At 37.6% G+C, this 21,624-nt stretch overlaps 1 protein-coding gene across 3 annotated transcripts in view; it reads right to left on the bottom strand.

Annotated features, from left to right (window-relative positions):
• Positions 1 to 708: 708 nt before the first annotated feature.
• The window catches only part of cadm1b (cell adhesion molecule 1b), a 184,426-nt gene continuing 163,510 nt past the window's right edge, over positions 709 to 21,624 (bottom strand). For 2 of the 3 annotated variants that reach the window (XM_082179603.1, XM_082179602.1), the window contains 2 exons: positions 1,842 to 1,967; positions 709 to 1,765 (listed from right to left, as the gene is read on the bottom strand). In XM_082179603.1, the coding sequence (XP_082035729.1) occupies positions 1,647 to 1,765; positions 1,842 to 1,967 (245 nt within the window). In that variant the 3' untranslated portion in view covers positions 709 to 1,646. The remainder of the gene's footprint in view (positions 1,766 to 1,841; positions 1,968 to 21,624) is intronic. The other variant, XM_082179604.1, reaches the window with a different exon arrangement.

Here is a 21,624-nt window from a genome sequence, read left to right as displayed (position 1 = left end):
TACAGGCTCCATCTATTTCATTATTACGAATATTTTTTTAATGTCACTATGAGAAGCGCACAGAAGCACTAACAATAGTTGGAGAAACTCACTGACCTCGACCTCATACTGAGCCTACTGAATGAGAACAGGCTAAAAATGAAAGCTATTTTACACTCTGATAGATATGTTTTGTTTCGTAGAAGGGGACATCTTTGTGACGGCCTTCCTGTACAGCTGAGTCAGGAGCCGTTCTGCTCTTCTTTGCTTTGGCATTCATTTTTAATGCTTGGGCATAATTACAATAAATTAGTCTGTGAGTGGAGCTGGTTTATGGATAATGCGATACAAGCCGGAATGAATATCAACACAAGCCGATTATAATCACATACAATATATCTATGAAACAATTAGGGCTGTCAATCGTTTAAAAGTTTTAATCAAACCAACTACAACACATGCTGATGAATGAATCAAATTAATTCAAATGATGCTTTAGGAGACAACACTGTTTGTTTTATTTCCATATCTCTAAATATAAGTCTTATCATCCTGCAGTGTAATTGAGGTTGTCAATCTGACTTCTGATATTCTGTCTGTGATATTTTGAAATATAAAATATCTTTGGCACGATACACCATGAGTACCACATTTTATTGCGTCCATGTCCAGTAGTTGAACTCTGAAAATCAAATCTCAACAAAAGTAAAAGAGAATTTTTTATTTTTTTTATTTTAATTTTGTTCTTTTAACAAATATCACAAATCATGAATTGATAAATTCCATGTTTCTGCATGTTGATTGCATTACATGACTTTTATCAAAAGTAAAGCAGAACTTTTTTTCTTAAAATAATAAAAGATAATGCCTAATAATAATATATTTTTTAATAAATTACTAGATAAAACTAAATTTAAATATTGGTCAGGGGGCATTAATAACTTCGATTGCATTTTTTTTTTATCATATTGAAGTAATGTGTTCAATTGACAGCCCTAATACTAACACAAGCGATTATAATCATATACAGTATCTAATAAATAATGCAACAGCACAATAGTGCTGCTGAATGTTGTTGGTCACGACAAAAATGGTTTGTATCATCTCTAACTCGTTCTCTGAGGGACTAAGGAGAGCAACAGGCAATTTGCCAAATAAATTACTTGGAACCAATCCATGAAAACAACCCAAACGATCGTTCTGTGACTGAATCTTGAATCGAAACTTTGTGTGTGGCTTTCTTTCAGACCTGCAGACAGAACAGCATGAGAGAGAGCTTTAAGATGTGCTGGCAATTAAAACCAAAATGAAACGAATAATAAAAAAAAGGGTTTGGACCGTTCGAGAGACAGTAGCTTGTGGGTGTCCTGATTAAAGTGGGAACTTCAGTAAGAACAGAACAAGGCACAAAATTCTTAGCAAATGTTTAAACTGAACAAAACCGGCCCCAGCAGGAGGTGTTGGATGGTGAAGCGGTCTAAAATTGAGCTCTCCTAGTGCTCTGCCATCCCACACCCCGTCCGTCTGGATGGCAGCACCTTCTCCTCACCGTCTCTTCAGCTGCACAGGTGTGAATCCAGCCTGATTGAATCCCACAACCCCTTCCTCCCAACCCAGCAGTCCACAGTTTGCTGTTCAGCACAGGAAGCTAGCAGGTCTAGTCAGAGTTAAATGTAGTATTCCTTCTTGTCATCCGAATTGTTGTGTCCACCCTCTGCGTTGATGATGGCGGTGTCGGCGTCCGCGGCGTCGTCCGCTCCTTTGGCTTCGTGGGTAAAGTAGGTACCTTACAAAAAGGAATATTTGTCATTTTCAAAACAAGCCAAAATCAAGCTAAATCCAGAGTCACGTCTTTGATTTACCTTTGTGTCTCGCAAAATATCGTCCGAGAACAATCAGAAGACAAAGCATGGCGAACACAACCACCGCGACAACGCCGCCAATGACGGCGTGATCGATTTTCTGTGGCGCTCCATCTGCTCTTGAATCTATGTCAGAGAGAAACACAAACACAAAAAATGAAGGCACCCTGAGCTGTTGTCGGTTGCGAATTCAGTGTAAGATTCCCTGGAATAGGTGTTAAGTGATGTTGTTCTGTTTTTAATAAATTCATTAATGAGAGTTCATTAACAGTCACCCTAATTCAAGCCTAAAATTTGATTTTTAGACACCTCTCTGTATATCTGACAGATGCTTTCACGTCTACATTTCCTGTAAATATGTAAATTGCATAACAGAATTAACACATACTCAAAGAGACTTTGTTTTGTGTGATCCTGAAACCTCAGCTGTCAGAGGCAACACTGACTCTTGGGAGATAAAGTTGCCAGCCTATATGCTGGTTTTAATGACATAAACTATAGATAGCAGATATACATTATGTGGAAAAGAGAGAATGCAAAAAGTTGTTCCTATTATGGCCAAACAATATGGAAAAACAGCCAGTTTGCATTTTAAGGGCTGTCAGTTAGACAAATTAATTGATTAATAAAAAAATAAAATAAAATAAAGAATTGATTGACAAGTCTAGCATTTACACTAAAGTTCAAAGCTTTGGGATCAGTTGATTCTTTTAATGTTTTTGAATCTCTTTTGCTCACCAAGTCTGCATTTATTTGATAAAAAAATACAGTAAACACAGTAACATTGTGATCACAAAATAACTGTTCTTGTGATGCAAATCTGAAATTTCAGCATCATTACTCCAATCTTGAGTGTCATCCTTCAGAAATCATTCTAATAGAAACATCTCTTGTTATTATCAATTTTGAAAACAGTTATGCCGCTCAATATATCTTTGTAGAAAACATTATGACCAGATTTTTTTATACAGGATTTGTTGCTATCACTTTTGATGCATCCTTGCTGAATAAAGATATTCATTTCTTCAAAACAACAATAAAAAAAAATAAAAAAAATAAAAAAAAATAAAGAGAATTAATCTATATATATACATATACTGTACCATATCGCAATGGTTACCGGCCGTCATCAGAGATTTTTTATTCCTTACATTATGGTATTGGTCAATTTTTTTCTATAATATAAATATTTGTAATTGTTTACCCCTCATTTCCCCTATTTTAATAATAATTTAATAACACTAATCCTTAGCAAATCTCAAAATGAATTTCCATTTTTCTTTGTCCAAATTCACTTAAGGCCATGTATAGTGACTGATTTTAGCTTTTAGTTTTTTTGTTTTTTATTTATCTAAAAAATTTTTTAACAGAATTTAAATACTTGTGCAGTCCTGTTTTGGTATATAGCGAATTTCCTTCACTGTAGCATTTGGTACCATGGTTCATATGATTAAAAACATGCATTTACAGAGCTTCGTAAGAGAATAGACAGAAAATAAACCCTGCACATTTTCTAATTACACATTGAGTTTCCTGATGAAGTGCCTAGCAACCAAACCACAAGAAAGAATGTAGACCTGAAAGCAAGGACTGAAAGTGCCTCAACAGAACCCAGACTATATATTTCCTTCAATATTACTCATTCAGTCTTGTAATCAATAGCCTTTCATCAGGCATAAGAGCGATAAAGAGTGCCCTTTTCCATTTTCAGAATCAACACCAGCTAAAGCTTTAGTGACCGATCCCCCGTTTTCCATCAAGCCTCATCTAACCTACCACCAGCATTTCTTTCAATTTAATAAGAACATATATGGTGCTCTAAATCTAATTAGCCTATACCTAGCACATTACATGTCTATGCCGATGACGGTGGGCAAACAAGATCTTTTGATAAACCCGTTTCTGCCCGCAGCAAACCAACAGATCCAGCCCAGCAGGAAGACACAGCCTACTAAGATGCCGCTTTGATATGAGCCACAGAGGTTTCTGCATTGATATAGGACAGGGAAGCCCTGCATTGCATCATGTTGCACCAGAGGCACCTCTCCTGGCTCTGGCAGCCTGTTCCCAGGGCTAATTAGCATGAGACTAGGAATGAACACAGCGGAGAGGAGCACTGTCACATTCATTCTCTCCGCAGTGCCGCCCCCTCCCGCTCTCCGCCCCTCCTCCCACTCCTGCTTGACACCAGCAGATAAATTAGCTGTCCAGGGGCACGGATATCTTAGCCTTCGAGAGGACATTTTGGGCTGAATACAATTTTCGTTGACTATAAATCACACGTGTAACGGAAAGCTCAAGTATGTTAGACGCTAAAGACGTTGATAGCAGCGCTCCACCTCTTCATGACCACCGTTTCGTAATGTTTATTCTGGATTTGGGAACTATGGAGTCAAACGTGCCTGCCTTAAACGGCAAGCAGCTGGCTTTACAAACTATTCTCGTGTTAAGCAGACAGTGGGATGCGATTGAGATCATATATGTTAGAGTTTAAGACGTCGATGACATCATTCCACCTTTTCATGACCTCCCAACCACCAATCAGCTTCCGTTTCATAATGTATATTCTGGACTAGGGAACCACGGGGCCAAATGTGCCTGTGTTAAATGGCACGCGGCAGGCTTTATAAACTGCACTCGTGTTAAGCAGGCAGTGGGATGTGACTGAGATCATATATGTTAGCATTTAAGACATCGACAACTCCCGACCACCAAACGGCTGCTGTTTGTAATGTATATTCTGGACTTTGGAACCAAGGGAACAAACGTGCCTGTCTCGTGCCCGTGGAATGGGAATTTGCGTTTCAGACATCGACAACAGCATTCCATCTTTTCATGACCTCCTGACCACCAATCAGCTGCCGTTTCATAATGTGTATTCTGGACTTGGAATCCACGGGCCCAAACGTACTTGTGTTAAACGGCACGTGGCGGCCTCTACAAACCGTGCTCATGTTAAGCAGGCAGTGGGATGTGAGTGGGATTTATTGGGAAATAAAGAGGACTTTTGCCTGATTTACAGCGGGGTGAAGCAGGGGGAAGACTTGTGCACTGCTGCAGGGCCAGAGAGCTCATGTTTTATGAGTCTCATTCTGCATCTGTGCTGAAGTGACTAATTAAACTGCAGGCAACTGTCATTGCAGCAGCTGCGGACCAAAGTGAAACGGCCAAGCTATGGAAGTAAAATAAGGACTAATGTCTTTGAAACAAAAATGCATGTTGATTTAAACTTATTGGAAAAAAAATGCATTGCATTAACAGTACTTGCATTTTAATGCATTGTATTTTCAGGGCTTGCACTTTTGGGCGCTGAAATTCAACAGGGTTGTATATTTAAGCAGTGAATATTTAAAAGGAAACATTTCATACACACTTTCATTTGAATTCACCTCCGGACTAGCCTGGTTAAAACCAGACCATTCTCAGTAGTAACTGAGTTTGGTCTGGCAAAGCTTCATTAATAACTCATTTCCAAAGGGGCTTCACCAACGGACTTCGCTCAAACGCCTCTGGGCGCAATTGGATAGACCTAAAACCAATCAGAGCGATCGTTATCGTGTAAAGCCATATGCTGCGTCCCAATTCGCCATAAAAGTATGTACTCTTTTTGTGAAGGAAAGGTATTTACTTTTGAATGTGTAGCAAAAAAGTAGGCAAGCTTTGGGACATACTACTTCGTCATCTTTATCGGACGGATCTGTCGCGTGCATCCTGTCACTTAAACTGCCCTGTCAATCATCTTGTCACAGTTAAAATCCTCTATTAAATCTAATTTAATTTTCTACCGTTTCGGAGAGAAATGTAGTAGCACGTTCATCTGCCAGTGGGTCTTTCATGGAGACTGTCCTCATGTGTTTGCAATTTGAATATAATAATGCATTTAAAAGTTGGTGCGCTTCACCAACGGACATCGCTCAAATGCCTCTGGGCGCAATTGGATAGACCTAAAACCAATCAGAGCGATCGTCATCGTGTAAAGCCCGCCTCAACGTTTCTGATTGGTGCCGCGATTTGGACGGATTAGAAATCAGCTTGAATGGGCCCTTTGCCAGACTACTTGCAGAGCAAATCTAAATTTGCCGGAAGTTTGTCTGGGTTTTCCCAGGCTACTTCCGGACTTCAGTCTGTTTAAAAATACTACCTATAATATGCGACAGGCGATTTTCAGTCCATTTTATTTCGCTTTAAAAATTCACTTAAAAATTCAGTGGTTCGAATTCAGCAGAATATTCAACACTGCACATCCGGGAACTGTAAGAATAGCAGTAGAGTACCGATGCATTATCCCCATCTGCCGTTAGTCACATAACCAGCAGGTGGTGCAAGCGGGTGATGACGAAGACCAAAACAAAAGGTAGATTCATTCATCCATTCACAAAAACTGATTTACAGAAATGTAGCAAGCAGTAAGTATATGTTATGATTATCAGGGTCAGTATAGAGAGAACCATTTTTTTCTCTCTCTTAGAGGCGAATATTTTGAGAGAACCACCGGCTGGATGTACATTATCCTGTTTATTACACGGCTACTTGCCACATAAGTAAATAATTAGACACGAAATATTGATCTGAGTTGAAATATTTTATTAGGTGTTTAAACGCAAAGGTTCCATGGAGAGAGCAGTTTCAGCGGCAAGTTCAAACTAAATGGACATATATGAGATACGGTATACAGTCATTCATATCGCTTATTACACAGCATTTCGCCACATAAATAATTATGGGGATAAGATATTGATTTCAGATTAAACTGCTTGAAAATCGTACCTCTGTGTACAAAACAATAGTCACAAAATGGCAGCAGCTGCGTTTGTATGAAACAAGAGAGAGCGAGTCCACGATACTGAATGGCATAATTAAATAACTGTACACAAAATATTGATTCGACTTGAGTTTTAATATTTTATTAGCTCACCAAAACGCTAATCTTCCATGAAGAAAAAAAGTTCCTAGCAGGCGTATGGCACTGCTGACTTCAGTGACCCGGATGAGACTGCGTTATCTGTTATCTGGGAATAATTTACTGCTGGAAGGCGCTATTGACCAATCAGAATCAAGTATTCCACAGAGCCGTGTAATAAATATGCAGAAAAGCTGCGTTTACATTTAAAGGGATAGTTAACCCAAAAATGAAAATTCTGTCATCATTTACTCACCCTCAAGTTGTTTCAAACCTGTATGCATTTCTTTTTTCTGCTGAACACAAAAGAAGATATTTTGAAAAATGTCTGTAACCAAACAGTTGATGGACCCCATTGACTTCCATAGTAGGAAAAAAAAAAATACTATGGAAGTCAATGGGGTCCATCAACTGTTTGGTTACAGACATTTTTCAAAATTTCTTCTTTTGTGTTCAGCAGAAAAAAGAAATGCATACAGGTTTGAAACAACTTGAGGGTGAGTAAATGATGACAGAATTTTCATTTTTGGGTGAACTATCCCTTTAATTCAAAGTCCTCGCAATTACTCTTAACCCCTGTGTACATGTAAGCAACATTCTCCACCGCAAAGGAGATATAATGTTATTCCCCCCGACGCTGATGTGCAGAACAAATATTACACCAACATTACTTTGTTTCCTGAACTTTATATCATGGCTTGTGTGGCGCTGTGCTGCAGCAGTGAGGTTGCCCTGATACATCATACACTCCAGGATTCCCCCCAGTTGTGTGATTCTAAAATGCTTAACGTGAAAACGCTGGCTTACTGGAGTAACGGTGATATAAAAAGACAAAACTCAGTCAGTATGCACCTTATTGATGAAGCATACCTTATACAGGCAAGCCCTGAAAATACAATGCATTGAAGTGCAATAACTATTAATGCAATGCATTTTTTTTCAGTTAGTGCAATTTAACATGCTTTTTTGTTTCAAAGACATTAGTCATTATTATACATCCATACCAAGTTCTCGTGAGGGAAGACATGAGAATATGAGGCTTACGCATGACCGGCCGATAGAGTGGTAGTCTTATAGCCCTTCTGTCTATTTCTGGCATTTCCTGCTAAAAGGTACTTTAAAAAGTAATCAGGGAAATCTTCAGGAACAGAGCTCGCAAATCTGTTCGCTGGTCCGCTTTTATTGGATTTTTAAATCTAGATTCAAGTTTCCACACAAGTCATTCCCTGGAGTTTCAACTCAGGGTTTTGAGAGAAAGGCACATTGATGAAATGAAAACGGAAATTTCTTTTTAAACAAATCACAGCTCACCCAAGGACACCTAGGCGAAACAATGTGGCTAAGAAACGTAAATCACACAGCATTTGACTGAGGCATTGAAAGACAGATTTTCCACAAGCAAGAAGATTTAAAAAGCCAAAAAAACATTAAGGAGAGGTTGAACGGGAACTCATTCGGATTCGGCCGAGAAAGGGCCACAGTCCCGGGGTACAAAGAGAGACCTTTCCAAACAAAGATTGGACCCTGAGCATGTGGAGCCTTTGAAGCATGTTTTCCTGATAGACTCTCTAAATTGAGCTAGCAGGCCACAAGGGTGACAAAGACATTTTCTACTATCTGCGACTCTGTGAGCAAAATCACATTCACATAGCGAATGCAAAGCGCTGCCAAAATATGCTCTAAAATCAGCCTGCTACATGCCACAAAGCATATGACTGGTGACATTTTTCCCCTGAATTGTGTAGATGGAATGATAAATATGCCAAAAGTCCAGAGCAGACATCTACAGTGTGTCGATGAGAGGCCTTTTCATATCAAACTCGAAGCCATTCAGCTTTTCTGGGTGACTTGCTGCACACAACTGACTTGGTTTGTAATCACAAGGAAACATTAGTCAACTTCAAATAATAAATCATTTCCTTTGCACCGCAATCAAAGCGGAAAACTCTCGATCGGAGAGAAAGACGCTTCCGTGCGTTCCCTTCCCTAAACCGCTCATTGGGTCCTTTACGTCAGACAGGAAAAAAAACATAGGCTTTGAACCGGGGAGACTGTAGAGGTGTCTTTTACTCCAAATGAAAAGAAGTGGCATCTTTGATAAAATCAGCAAGACTTATTTTGGCACCTCGCCGCCTACTGAGCTATCTTTGGCAATAGGACTAAAGAAGTGTTGAAGTTATATAGCGTTTCAACAAGTAATGGAGAACTTCGCACCTTCATTGTATCCTTCTGTTTCTGACTTTAATTTTGCATTATGCTGATGCATTATTACTGGGTGAAAATATTCTCTTTAGCACTGTTGACAGGTGAAAAGTATTACGCAATTAAAGGTATAGCGGAGGATCTTTCCAAATTTTAGATAAGACCCGCCCTCTCCACTTTTTGAAAAGTTTGATTGATTCACCAGAATGATAGACAATTAGGAGGACCAATAGTATAGGTTACCCACCAGGAAGTAAAACATCCTCCGCTATACCTTTAATCATTAGACCAGTTATAGACCACTTATAGAAACAGTCTTCAGTCTTAGTGGTTGTGTTTATGCAACTGGCCCCTGATATCCTTCCAGAATTTGATGACATGGGCCTCACAAACACTGACAAACCCAGAGACTATAGTTCATGTCCTAACTGTAACAGCCTGAAAATGCTTAAACATGCCTTTCATGGTGTACTGACACCTAAGCTGCGACATGCAAGACAGCAGAGTGTGAAAAATCCAGTTCATCATCTACAAATATCAAACTGCAAACATAGCAATCATCAAATTCATCATATTATGCTTGTACAATTTTTTTTGTACAGTTTTTTGTTGCAAAAAAGAAAGCTGTGCAGTAAACAGAATGTCTTGTTGCTATGGCAAGCAAGTGTCAAGCAAGGAAATGTACGTGTGAATATCTACACAAAATACAATGCAGAAACAGTCACACACACTTATCTAATTAGATTTGACAAATACATGCACAAATTGTGAAATAAATCCCAAGTAATGAATTCAGTGTTACTGGCATCCCAATATGTGAAAACAGCTTCAAAAGGAGAGTGGCATGATTGCCTTTGCTCGTACCCGAAAAACAAAACCCCCACAAGTTTTTGTACCGCATATAATGTGCATAATTCATGATAGGGCTGTTAAGGAGGGCATGTGGGAGGTGTATTCCACATCTGGTTATGGCCTACATCATGACTAACACACAGCCTCGGATTACCCCACCTCAGATGAGTGTGTTATAACCCACATTCGCTGCCTGACTGCTGAATGAGGGCAAGACGAGGATGGGAAAGTTCAGAGACTCAATGTAAAATGTCGACACGTTTTACTTTTTTAAACTCATTGTAATAAGTGCTAGAAACAAAGTTGAAGCCACAGGGATCATCTCAGTGAAGGAGAGTTTCTGCGCTCAGTATAACTAGAGGATCTTCATAGATAATGTAAGAGCTGCAGTGCTGTTAGATCGCTGATCAGTGTTGAAGAGGAACTAACTAAAAGTAGCAAGTTGAATGAAGTTAACTTCATTTTTTTTTTTTTTTTAAGAAGCGCCAAATCCCCTCAGATCCTACACTGGCTTGGTCTTTGCTAGTTTAGGCTGAGTATAGCTAATTTACCAGTCTGTCCAGTTCAAAAACTACAAAAAAATTAGAAATTACTCTAGTTCATCCTGACCAAAAATCACATTCTGACTATCCTCTCTCTTATGTAATATTAAGTTTGTTGTTGAAGTTCTTGCTGTCAGTTGTCAAGTTTCATGCTAATGAATAGATTCATCCTAAACTCTCTAATAGACCATTTGGGTTTTTGCACACAGCGATGACGTGTTTTGCAGAGCCTCCCTGGTGGCACAACATGACAGTTCTGCAGTAGCAGTCTATGGAAGCCAAGAAATAAAATGTCGAAAGAGGAAAAAGGTAATTTCGAGTTCATATCTCACAATTCAGACTTTTTTTCCTCGCAATTCTGAGTTTATATCTCACACTTCTGAGAATATATCAGCATTACGAGATATAAACTCAATATTCTGCTTTTTTTCCTTAGAATTTAAACATGGTATGAAGAATTGTAAAATAATAATGTTATAGGTTTAAATTTGATCAATGGAAAATGTTATAGGTTTAAATATTATTTCATGCTGTTCCTGTAGGGCTAATACATTATGCCTCATATAAACTTCATATGTGAATATTATGTAGATCTATCAAATTCGTGCCTTAATTTGTAGGGTAATAATCACAGGTTCCATCAGTACGGTCTGTCCATTTAATGGCTTGCAACCATAAACATCTGCGTTTAGCTTAAAATTGTGTCTTTGACCACAGAATTCAAAAAACAAAAAAACAAAAAAAAAACATATTTTTTTGCATTCTGAAATTCAAAGGCACAACAAGACGACTTTTCTCTTATTCCGTTGTTTTTCGACCGCTTTCCTCCACTTGTTACCGCTGTTTTCCTGCCACCACATTGCGAGCTCAGCTGCAGTGACATAACTGTGACGTCTGCTCCCAAATAATCATCCTAATGAATCAATTCATCCTAAACTCTGTCATATGTAGTACTAAACAGTCTGATTCATTTTAATGAATCAATTAACTTAATTCAATATTTTTTTGCACTCAGCTATATAAATTAGTTTCTGTATTTATCATGATTTAATCTGTTTAAGTCGGAAATAGTCACCATAATTATAAGCATTCATGTATTCACTTGAATTTTTTGCTAGAAAGTAGTTTTCATGTAAATTCTATAACTATAAAAATATATTATATGTAACTATAAAAACTATATTAAATATATTACATAATGTAAAAAAAAAAAATTTCTATATATTATAGAGCTACTTTTTGCTAACTTGTAGTGTAGTTACTACTGTTTCAAAAGAGTAGCTTGACTTTGGTTGAACCACTTTAAATTATAAATAGCTTGTAGTTTGACAAGCTGTAATTTCCAAGTTGCTTCTACAACACTGTTATTAATGTTATTATTGCAGGGAAACAAAACTGATCCACAGTAGTGCTCATGAACACAAGTGCATGTTATTTGGTTGTCATTATGCTGAAAAGATTAGTTTACAGTTTGCAATTGAGCTAAATTAAAAAGACAAAACTGAATGGGGGAATATTTTGGAATACAATGCAATTCTAATTATCTAAAACACTGAAGCACATGCAAAGACAGCAAACACCTGCTCAACTCAATTTGCTTTTGAAATCTCTCTCATGGGTTCATCTCATTAACACACAATTACCTCTCAAACAAAGCAAAACAATGGCACACAGCGAAGAGTTCAGCGCTCCTCTTCTAACATTCACAATGGAGGAAAATGCTTTGCATCGGCTACTGTTTGAGACAATTCTGTCAGTTTTGCTATGATTTCAGATAACAGTTGATTCATCCCAGCTGCAGACTGCGGTGGTCTGTGCCGTAAAATAAAGTGTCATTTCTCATTGATGTGCCACGTGAGTAGTGTTTTATTATGGCAGAATTCTGACAGCAGAGTGATAGAAAGGGAACTAAACATTGACACTGACATTGTCACAGGAGAGCGATGAGTACATTCATCCTCCATTGATTCCTCTACAGTTGCGTTCCCTCTGGAGGCTATAGACACTTCTGCGGGAACCTCTTCAACAACAAGAAAAAACTTCACCAATAACTGATGAAATCCCTCTTCGCTCACACGGATGGTTCACAGCAATGTGCTATCTAAAACTGTAGAGTAAATGTCAAATAAAATATTGATGAAAACATGCAGATTCAATTAGCATGTCTTTTCATGTTGCACAGGCTGTTTTTTTTTCTTTTTCTGAAGCTGGTTGACCAAAGAAAGTATTTCTAGTTAAATCCACACAAAATCTAAATGTATCCAATTTACAGTATATTCCTGGTATTATTCTGAAAATCAGAGTGTCATATATTAGGATATCTTAGTATATCCTTATGTGCAATGAACCAAGCAAAATTGCTAAATTGACAGCCAGTGATCACAGTTAATTGAATAACGCTAATCAATAGACAAGTAGATATTTGTGTGTGTGTGTGTTGTTGAGGGTTGATTTCTAAAGAAGGACTACACGTCTGCGCATACCTATGGACTGAACACGTGATGCGTTGAGGGTTTTCTGTTAGAACGGTGTCGTGTTAGCGGCCCCTAAGTTAATAATGATCTTCGCAACGGAAGTGAATCAATCAATCAAAACTAACTTTAGCTGGACAATAACTTTATTCTAGAGCTGCTGTAAAGACAAAACAATCTCTGTTACTGTAATTTCCTATAATCACTGTAAAGCTGTTTTGAAACAATTCATATTGTTAAAAGCGCTAAATAAATGAAGGTGACTTGACTTGTGTGTGTGTGTGTGTAAAAAACCAAGCAAAATTGCCAATGAACTTGACAGTCAGTGATACATTTTCATTATATGGAAAAACAAAAACAGATTTGGCATTTTCAGAATTACACTGTTTTTGTTCCATGTGAAAAAGTCATACTACCCATACCCACATACAAAATAATAAATATTATTTATCATAAAACTTCACTCACTTTGCAAAAGGCATTTTCACTTAAGTCTGACATTTAAATAGATATATATAATGAATATATAATTAAAAAACAAAACTCCTTTTTGATCCTGCATTAACAAATGAATCTTGTGTGTAAATAGCAAATACTGTATATTTATTTATTTAGCTTTTCAGAAATGTCATTCTCTCAAATGTCAGTTTGAGTGGGCATCCCAACCTAGATTTTTCCAAACTGAATATCCTTCTGCACTCTAAAATACGTCACATCACAGAAGTAAAACTGTGAAGGGGGTTTCATTTTGACTTTAAGAGCCTGCAGAGGACACCAGCATCCATCCAAACCACAACATTTACATGACTTTATCGTTCTGAGCAGATGCTTACTCACCAAGGTGACCTACGACAAACAATACGCCGCTAACGCGACAATATAATTCACACAGAAATTGGCGAGGTAAACACCAACCAAAATCTCCCTAGATCCATCTCCTCTTTTTTCTTGACAATTTAGAAGTCAATTCTTTGTAAAAGGCAACTCCATCAAACTATGTTTGCCATCTCAACTACTGCACTCCTAATGCCTAAACCGCACAGACGGCAGAATTACTCTTGACGGAGAGCAAAGACCTAAATGAACACATAAACAAATAAGAAGTATACGAGGGGAATGCGAAGAGGGATCGGTGCGCTCTTGAGTCATGATGACATCTCATGGGAGATGATGGGGGCTGTAAGCTGTGCTGGCACTCAGGTGAACACTGCCAAACGGGACTAAATTACAATCCGGCCGCACTGACTTGACTCCGTGCCATGAATTACTCATCTTCCCTCCATTTGCACCCGGCACTCATTTTGCCCTCGTGCAGCATATGTGCTCCATGTCTGAGTGGCTCGCAGACGGTCGGCTTGCTGCTCCCCCTCGGCAGACAGGCGTAATTAAAACCGCACTGCTAAATGGGAGCTCAAATGGTTGCAACCTGTTTGTAACGGCGGAACAAGTTTTACTGAAAATTAATCACCTGAGAAAACGCCAAACTGTGCTATGATCTAAAAGCGCTTCGGTTTAGCCGCAGTGACAGAAGGTAGTCGGCCATGTCTGATATCGTATGACTTTAAGGACAAAGAAGGCTATGAAACCAGCAGTAGCTATGCTACTAGCCAACCCTCTTGTGTTGATGGATAACTTGCAAATGGTCTCTTTGCTTTTTGTTTATTTTGGCATTTTATTTCAGAATGTTGCAGGTCAGACTCAAACCTGCATCTCCCACATGAGCACCATGGTTCAATGTCCATGACATCTTTTTGCTTGATTTGCTTGGTTTGAGCCCTTGATTTACTCACCCTCAAGTCATCCTAGGTGTATATGACATTCTTCTTTCAGACGAATACAATCGGAGTTATTACAATCGGAGTAATTAAAAATAGGCCTATAATTTACATGATTCATGTAATGTAATAATTAGGCCTAAAATTTGGGTGATTCGTTTAATGGAATAATTAATAACTGTCAACGTGAGGGGACAAAAAACATTAATGAAGCCGTTTTCATTATATTAGGCATTAGATTAATAATGAATGTGTACATATTGTGAATGAATTTAATAAACTTAGTTACCTAACTGTCCTGGTAGCCTTCAGTAAATTAACAAGAAATATGAAAATGATCCATAAAAATATCAGTTGACCCTATGTTTACTTTCTTCACTGACACAGACGAAAATTAAAAGACTATTAGTCAAAGCTCATCTTTATGAGGGGAAGAGACAGGGCAAGATAAGAAAACTGAAACTGAGAGAAAAAGAAAGAGTGATGGAGAGGAGAGAGCAGGAATTGACAAATAATCTACTGCCCACTGAGGTGCTTTTAAAGCTATTAAAAAATTATTAGGAAAGCATGTGCCCGAACCCTCCTAACTAGCTCAAATTTGGGACTATGTTGATTATAAAATCCTGCATACGGCCCTGACATGATGCTGAGCTCTTTCTGTGACTGGACACTCTTCATGATTTCATTCTCTTTTTCAATCGGGTGGGATGCCAGCAGTGCTTGAACCACCAACTGTTATTATTTTACCCAGAACGTTGGCAAGAAGGTATAAATTCATAATGAAGGTGCATCAGACAGCACAGGGAGAAATTTAGCTTTAGTTACAGTATTCAACGAAGGTCAAAATGAGTAATGAAAAACATTGTGAAAAAATACACACATTCACATCCGGATGGGATTAGATTTCTTGGTCACACTTTAGAATACCGTTCCGTCATTAATGAATAACTACAGGAACAAATGAGTAACATTCTAGTAACTGCTATTAACTAACAAGAAACTCTTATTAACAAATTAATGAATAATAGTGAATGAGGTTCAATATAAGCTAAAAAAAATAACTACTATTTTATCATACCTCCCAGGGGACTACTAAGAACTACTAGGTTCATAATTAATGTGAATAATGCATAATCAAAAATAAATTCTAAAGTGAAGACAATGGTAACACACTAGTAATGACTCAACTGTTATTACATAATTCTAAAGGAATTAGTTAATTGTAGTGACTAGAATGTTAAAGGTAGGGTAGGCAATTTTCGAAGCGGCTAGCAATTATAGCAAGTTAGCTTTGAAAGCATAAGATCCCACCTCCTCTTTAGAGCGTCTCCAAAGCCACGACTTCTTCAAAACACATTAACGCACACAGCAGAGTTTGCATAGCGTCGAGAGACGGCGTTAAACTACCTCATGTCTCAAAGTAGATGACATTACAATAATAATGAACAAAAACAACTTAAAGTGCACTGACCTGTAACATTTATTTTGGCATTGATAGTGTTGCCATTGAAATGCATAAATTCGAGTCACGAACCGCTCTGAGTATAACGTCACAGGTTTCCATCTCTTCCAAATTACAGTAGTTATGATGTGATAGCAGCATAAGCTTGTTGTTTTGGTTCAGGATGAACTGTAAAAGGTGGCTGCTGTTTCGGTTGCTGTGCCCGCTGATGACGTGTGATGTCTGCGTGAGCATGGTGTGCGGAGGTATGAAATAAATACATACGTTGTCAGGCTGTTGACATTGCAATGATACAATGTCCTATGATACTGTGATACTGTGGAAGGTGTAGGACCATAAAATGTTCGTCCAATCATTGCATTCCAGTGTTTCCCCAATGATTTTTTTTTTCAGGGGGGTGGTAGACCCCCCGAAACTACTAGTGTCGCGGAGCGGGCGTGTTACGGATATGTGGTGTTGTCATAGCCTTCAGAAGTGGAGTAGTTAGGCTCTCTGCCAGCCCAGACCTATTTTACACCATAACATTTTTAGAAATCAAAAAGCATGTCTAATTAATTTAAATAATTACAATGATTAAACTTATAATAATTTCTATGAAATATAAATTTAAAAAAATTCACACAAATTCTGTGTTTTGTTTTTTCTGGTAATCAAATGAAGTCATAAAACATCAATTTAATGTCTTTTAATCATGTGAAAGTAAACTTACTTTTTGTCAAACAACAAGCTGCACAATGAGCTTGACTGTTAAAATTAAAACATGAAAGAAAAATTGTGATTATTCCTTTAAAAAATAATGATAATATTCCTTTTGATGATAATTTATTTGTATTAGTGTTAGTATTATTATTATATTGATACGCATCTAAATTCTACTGTACAACAGTAGTATATTTCTGTCAAGTTAAACCAAACTTGTATTTTGACGGGTTGCCATGAAAGACCTTTGAGTTTCTGTGTCTGACGATAGGTTTTCTCAAATGAAGCGGTTAAATGCTCGCGAAGTGACTTTCAGAGCGGATCTAGAGTCTGGAGATGAAGTTCATGCATTCGTGTCCTATAGGCAAATAACAGCTCGATCATGTGTGTGTGTGTGTCTGGTAAATGAAAATGCGTGTCGTCTGCACCATTCATTCACACAGAACATGCAGGATTCTTTTTTAAATAGTCTTTTTGCGGTTTAATATTCACACACTAGTCTATATCGCGATTTGATTTAAAGTGTACTGAACTGCTTTTTATTTATTCATCAAAAAAATTATACAGTAAATTCAATTGGCATCTCCACCATCTCCGCATAGGCTGGCTTTGCTTGAGTTGTTTCTCCGGATTTTGTTGCTTTTAAGAAATAAAAACAAATTTTTGCCTTTTTAGGATTGTCACCTTCTCCGTTCCTCCTAAAGTTACTACTTGCTCATCCGTTTTTTTGTTTGTTTTTTTGGGGGGGGGGGGATATATTTTTGTCGGGCCATTTGTACTTAGGTTGTGCGAAAAAAACAAATATGTTCAATTCGGTTTTAAATCATGAAGCATTTCTGAAACATGTATTAACCATTGTTGTTATAGTTAACTGAAACTATTAAACATAGTTTTCAGTAATTTAAATAATTTGAAATAAGTACTAAAACTACTAGCACTATAGATATAATAAAATACATTAAAAAAAAATCACATAAAAATAGTTAAAGCTTTAACTAAAATTAAAATGAAAACTAATTCAAAATACTTTAAAAGTATACAAATAATACTAAAATAGGGTTAAAGATTAAAAGGAAATATAATTTATCATTGTCTTAAATTTAAATAATTACACTTCATTTACTAGACTGTAAATGAACCACTATGTTTATGAATAAGCCTTAAATATGCTTTGCAAATCCGTTTAACAATAATACATATGGATGATATCTTAATTTCTCCCAAGAGAACTCGCAAATCCCGTGACACATGTTAGCTTTCTGAGTGGAAACAAACCCTAGAGGCTTTTAAATCGTTACGAATGGATTAAAACAGTCTGCTGTGTAAAGACTGTATATATAATGCATTATTTAGATATACTTTGGAGATCCAGAACAATCTTCTGCTTTTTAATTGCCTGAAACACTAAATGAAATGCATGACACCGAAACATCTGCTACCACAAACAGCTACCTGCATGCCAGCTAAACAACATTGAGAAGAAAAATAAACTGTGAATAAACTGAATTGGCATAGAAAATGCTGCTAATCAGATCCATGTGTCAGTATCAACTCACAATCTGGGGCCCGTTCTTCGTACGTCGCTAACTCAGTTAGCTGGATTTGATTGTTGACGATTTGGCATGATCTTGGATTGTTTGGTTCTTCGACGCTCATCCTGGACTTGCTGTCATAGCAACAGGTGCGCAAACTTGAACCTGCTCGAGAGCAGGCTTATTTCATGTAAACAGGATTAGATCCCGGCTTCATAAGCGGAGCTGATACGGGAAGTCCAGCGCAGCGCGATAGTGCACTTTCTGAGATTGAAATTTTTTTCTCGTGACTCGTGAGATTGTCGTTTACATTATTAATTTGTTGGAAACGCACATTATTTTCGACTTGTCGGAGTCGGGCTTTAACTACAGCACAAACTGTTTGCATTGCCCTAAGATTATTTGCGAGTGGCTCTTTCCTTTACACTATTGGAGATGCAGAGAACTTGATGGAAAGTGCTGTCTGTCGTGTCATTCGGAGTTTACCTGGCGCTTTTAGGTTTAAAAAACAGTTTTAGGTATTTAAGACCCAATGTTGTAAAGCAGTTTTTTTAAAGCAGTTTTTTTTTTTTTTTGGCTATCATTTTTTATGAAGATCATGCAATCATGACCATGCCGATTACAGTATGTCACTCAGGCTTCACTAACGTCATTGGTACCATAGACTATAGGCTTCCATAGACTGCCATCAAGGCCTCAATGAAGGGGATTATGAGAACAGAAAGGGGGTTCACAATGTAAATGTGCAGCCCAGTTACTATTGGGAGTCTTAATATTCCAGATTAATAATATTATATCAAATAAAAAAAGTCAGTTGACTAAAATCTTCCATATCACAAATGTGAAAGCAAAATGGCCAGGATCTGTGCATGACTTAAGAATTTTCAGAGATTCACATTTATGCACATTATTTGAAAGTGGTAAGAAAAGTTCCACAATTAAATATCAAGCTCACTGTATTACATACACTTATGCTGATCCTAACAGAACTGCATTTCTTCATAGGTGATTATGACATGTTCCTGCCTGCAGACAGGTGTTTTATGACCCCATTCCCTGACCCAAACCAGTTACAGTGCAGCTCTAGCCAGGACAAGGGCACACAATGAAATGAACTTTGGCTAACTAAAGGGAAGATTTCAGTGTCTGATAAGTCTGAGGTTTGCACACCTGACAGGGCCTGTGACATTGCTGCATGTGCCATATTACACAACATTGCCCAAAAAAAAAAAAAAAAAAAAACTTTTCATTATAATATAATGAAAAGTTTAATAAAAGACCAATATACTTAGTTCCTTGAGTTTTATTTCAATTGTTCTTTGTAAAGAAAAGCCAGTGTTCAAGTGCCTGCAACAAGAGATATTAGACACATGCCTCATGCAACAAATAAAAAGGAAAAGTTGTCTATCCACTGCCCACCTGTAGGCCTATGTCTCCTCTGTCTGTGCTGACTCTTCTGTAGGCCTTTCTGTAGATGTGGAATCCTGCAACTTATATTGCAGCCATAAAGCATACAAGTGTAAATTAAGTAAAGTTATTTATGCACTTGCAGGTAGGCTATTCCTCCATATGACAGTTATCTGAGAGGGTTTATTCACTGTCCAGTGAAATGGAAACAAATGGACATTACAAAGTCTTATACTTTCTTTCCTTTGGAAAGTTATAAAAAAAATGTCCACTTACTGCACATATTTCAGCCACCACTTTCTTGGGAACAGATACAAGTGTTGGTGTATTATGTAAAAGTGCACAAAAGAGGAAAACACAATGTCATTATATGAACTACACTCTGGAAAAATATTTTTACATTAATATAAGTTTATTAGTTTTCACTTTCACAAGTCAAAGCAATTCATCATTACTCAAGATTTAACAGTTGAAATGACTATATGGCCTTAATTTAATGCAGCAAAAAATATTTTACAGTGTAGGCTACTAAGATCTTTTCTTCTTTTTTTGCTCAGCCTTTTTCTTGGTTGCTTTTATAAACAGCCAACCATTTATTTAACAGTGTCTTTTATAAAAGAGACTATAATATAACAAAAAAATTACCATTATGTAGAATATTTTTGTACTTCACTTTTGTTTGTTCCCATGTTCTAGTGTGGTGACTCTGACATTACAATGAACAAAGTAATTATGCAATTATTCAAATACAAAAATATAGGCTAATAAGTGATAAAAAACATCTAACATGGCCACTTCTAACGGATTTAAATTGTCTGCTACTTTTTGCCAGCCCTCTCTCCTGGCTTTTGCAGACTTTGAGGTGTTCCCTGGCGTTTTGCATTAAAACATTAAAATTCCGAATAAACTTCGACTATTAGTTCTTGCTCTGCTGCGGAGAAAAACTGAGCGCGCTCTTTGGCCATGCTGAACAGCCAATAGCAGCGTTGCTGATCAATGTTTCTACTATCGATACATGTCCCCTTTTAACCCAGCGCATGAACGCGCAATTATCTCAGATAACTCAATCCAGCGATACTAATCCTATCCGGCAAGTGTGTTCGAAGAACCGAGTTAGCCAGATCATGATTAGCACGATGATATTATCTTGGATGTGTCATTTGATCTCGGATGTAATAAGCAACGTACGAAGAACGAGCCCCCGGACTGAAATCAAAAGAAAATATAACTAAGAAAGGATCACATAGCAACTTCCTGAGTAAAATGAAAGATGTTTACCTTAGCCAAGGGTTCACCATTATCCATCATCAGTCTATCCAAAATTCACACCTTTCCTGTCTAGAAATTAGCTTCCGCCTCACCTGAGGGATCTAAATCCCTATCTGCAGGAAATCTGCTCGGACTAGATATAGTCATCCGGAGCAGAAGCTGTGAGGTGAGGTCCCAGAATTGGGTTTTGTAAGAGCACTGGGGATTTGATCTATCTGTCTGGTTGAAGCTGGTGTCCTCAGAGCACAAGTGATTGGACTCTCTGGGGAAAAAGAAGAAGAAGAAAAAGAAGAAAAAAAAAACTCCAAGTTTGTGTAAGTATTAAACACAGGACAAAAGCCTCTGAATCGAGCACTTATTGAGTCCTGGGGCTTTCTGTGAAATGAAATCAACAAATTGTAGAGGTAGGTATTGCAAAAGATGTTTGGTTCCTGAGATGTTTAAATCACTAAGTGTTCTTCACCGTGGCATTTGCTCCTCCTCCATAGAAAAACATATTTAGGCCTTGAACTGTTGCCTACTGCCTGTTGCTAGGCTACACAGTTAGGGATGGAAAATAAAACACTTATCAAAAAAAGAGAAAAGTGCACTTGGGGTGTGAAAGCATAAACTGTGAGAATGAAAGGCTAAATGTCTCGCATACCAGTGACAAAACTAAAAGGAAGATGTGCT

This window comes from Leuciscus leuciscus (assembly GCF_965113295.1).
Source record: "Leuciscus leuciscus genome assembly, chromosome: 9".
In the NCBI taxonomy this organism is placed as follows: Eukaryota; Metazoa; Chordata; class Actinopteri; order Cypriniformes; family Leuciscidae; genus Leuciscus; species Leuciscus leuciscus.
This window is presented reverse-complemented; position numbering and strand designations above follow the sequence as displayed.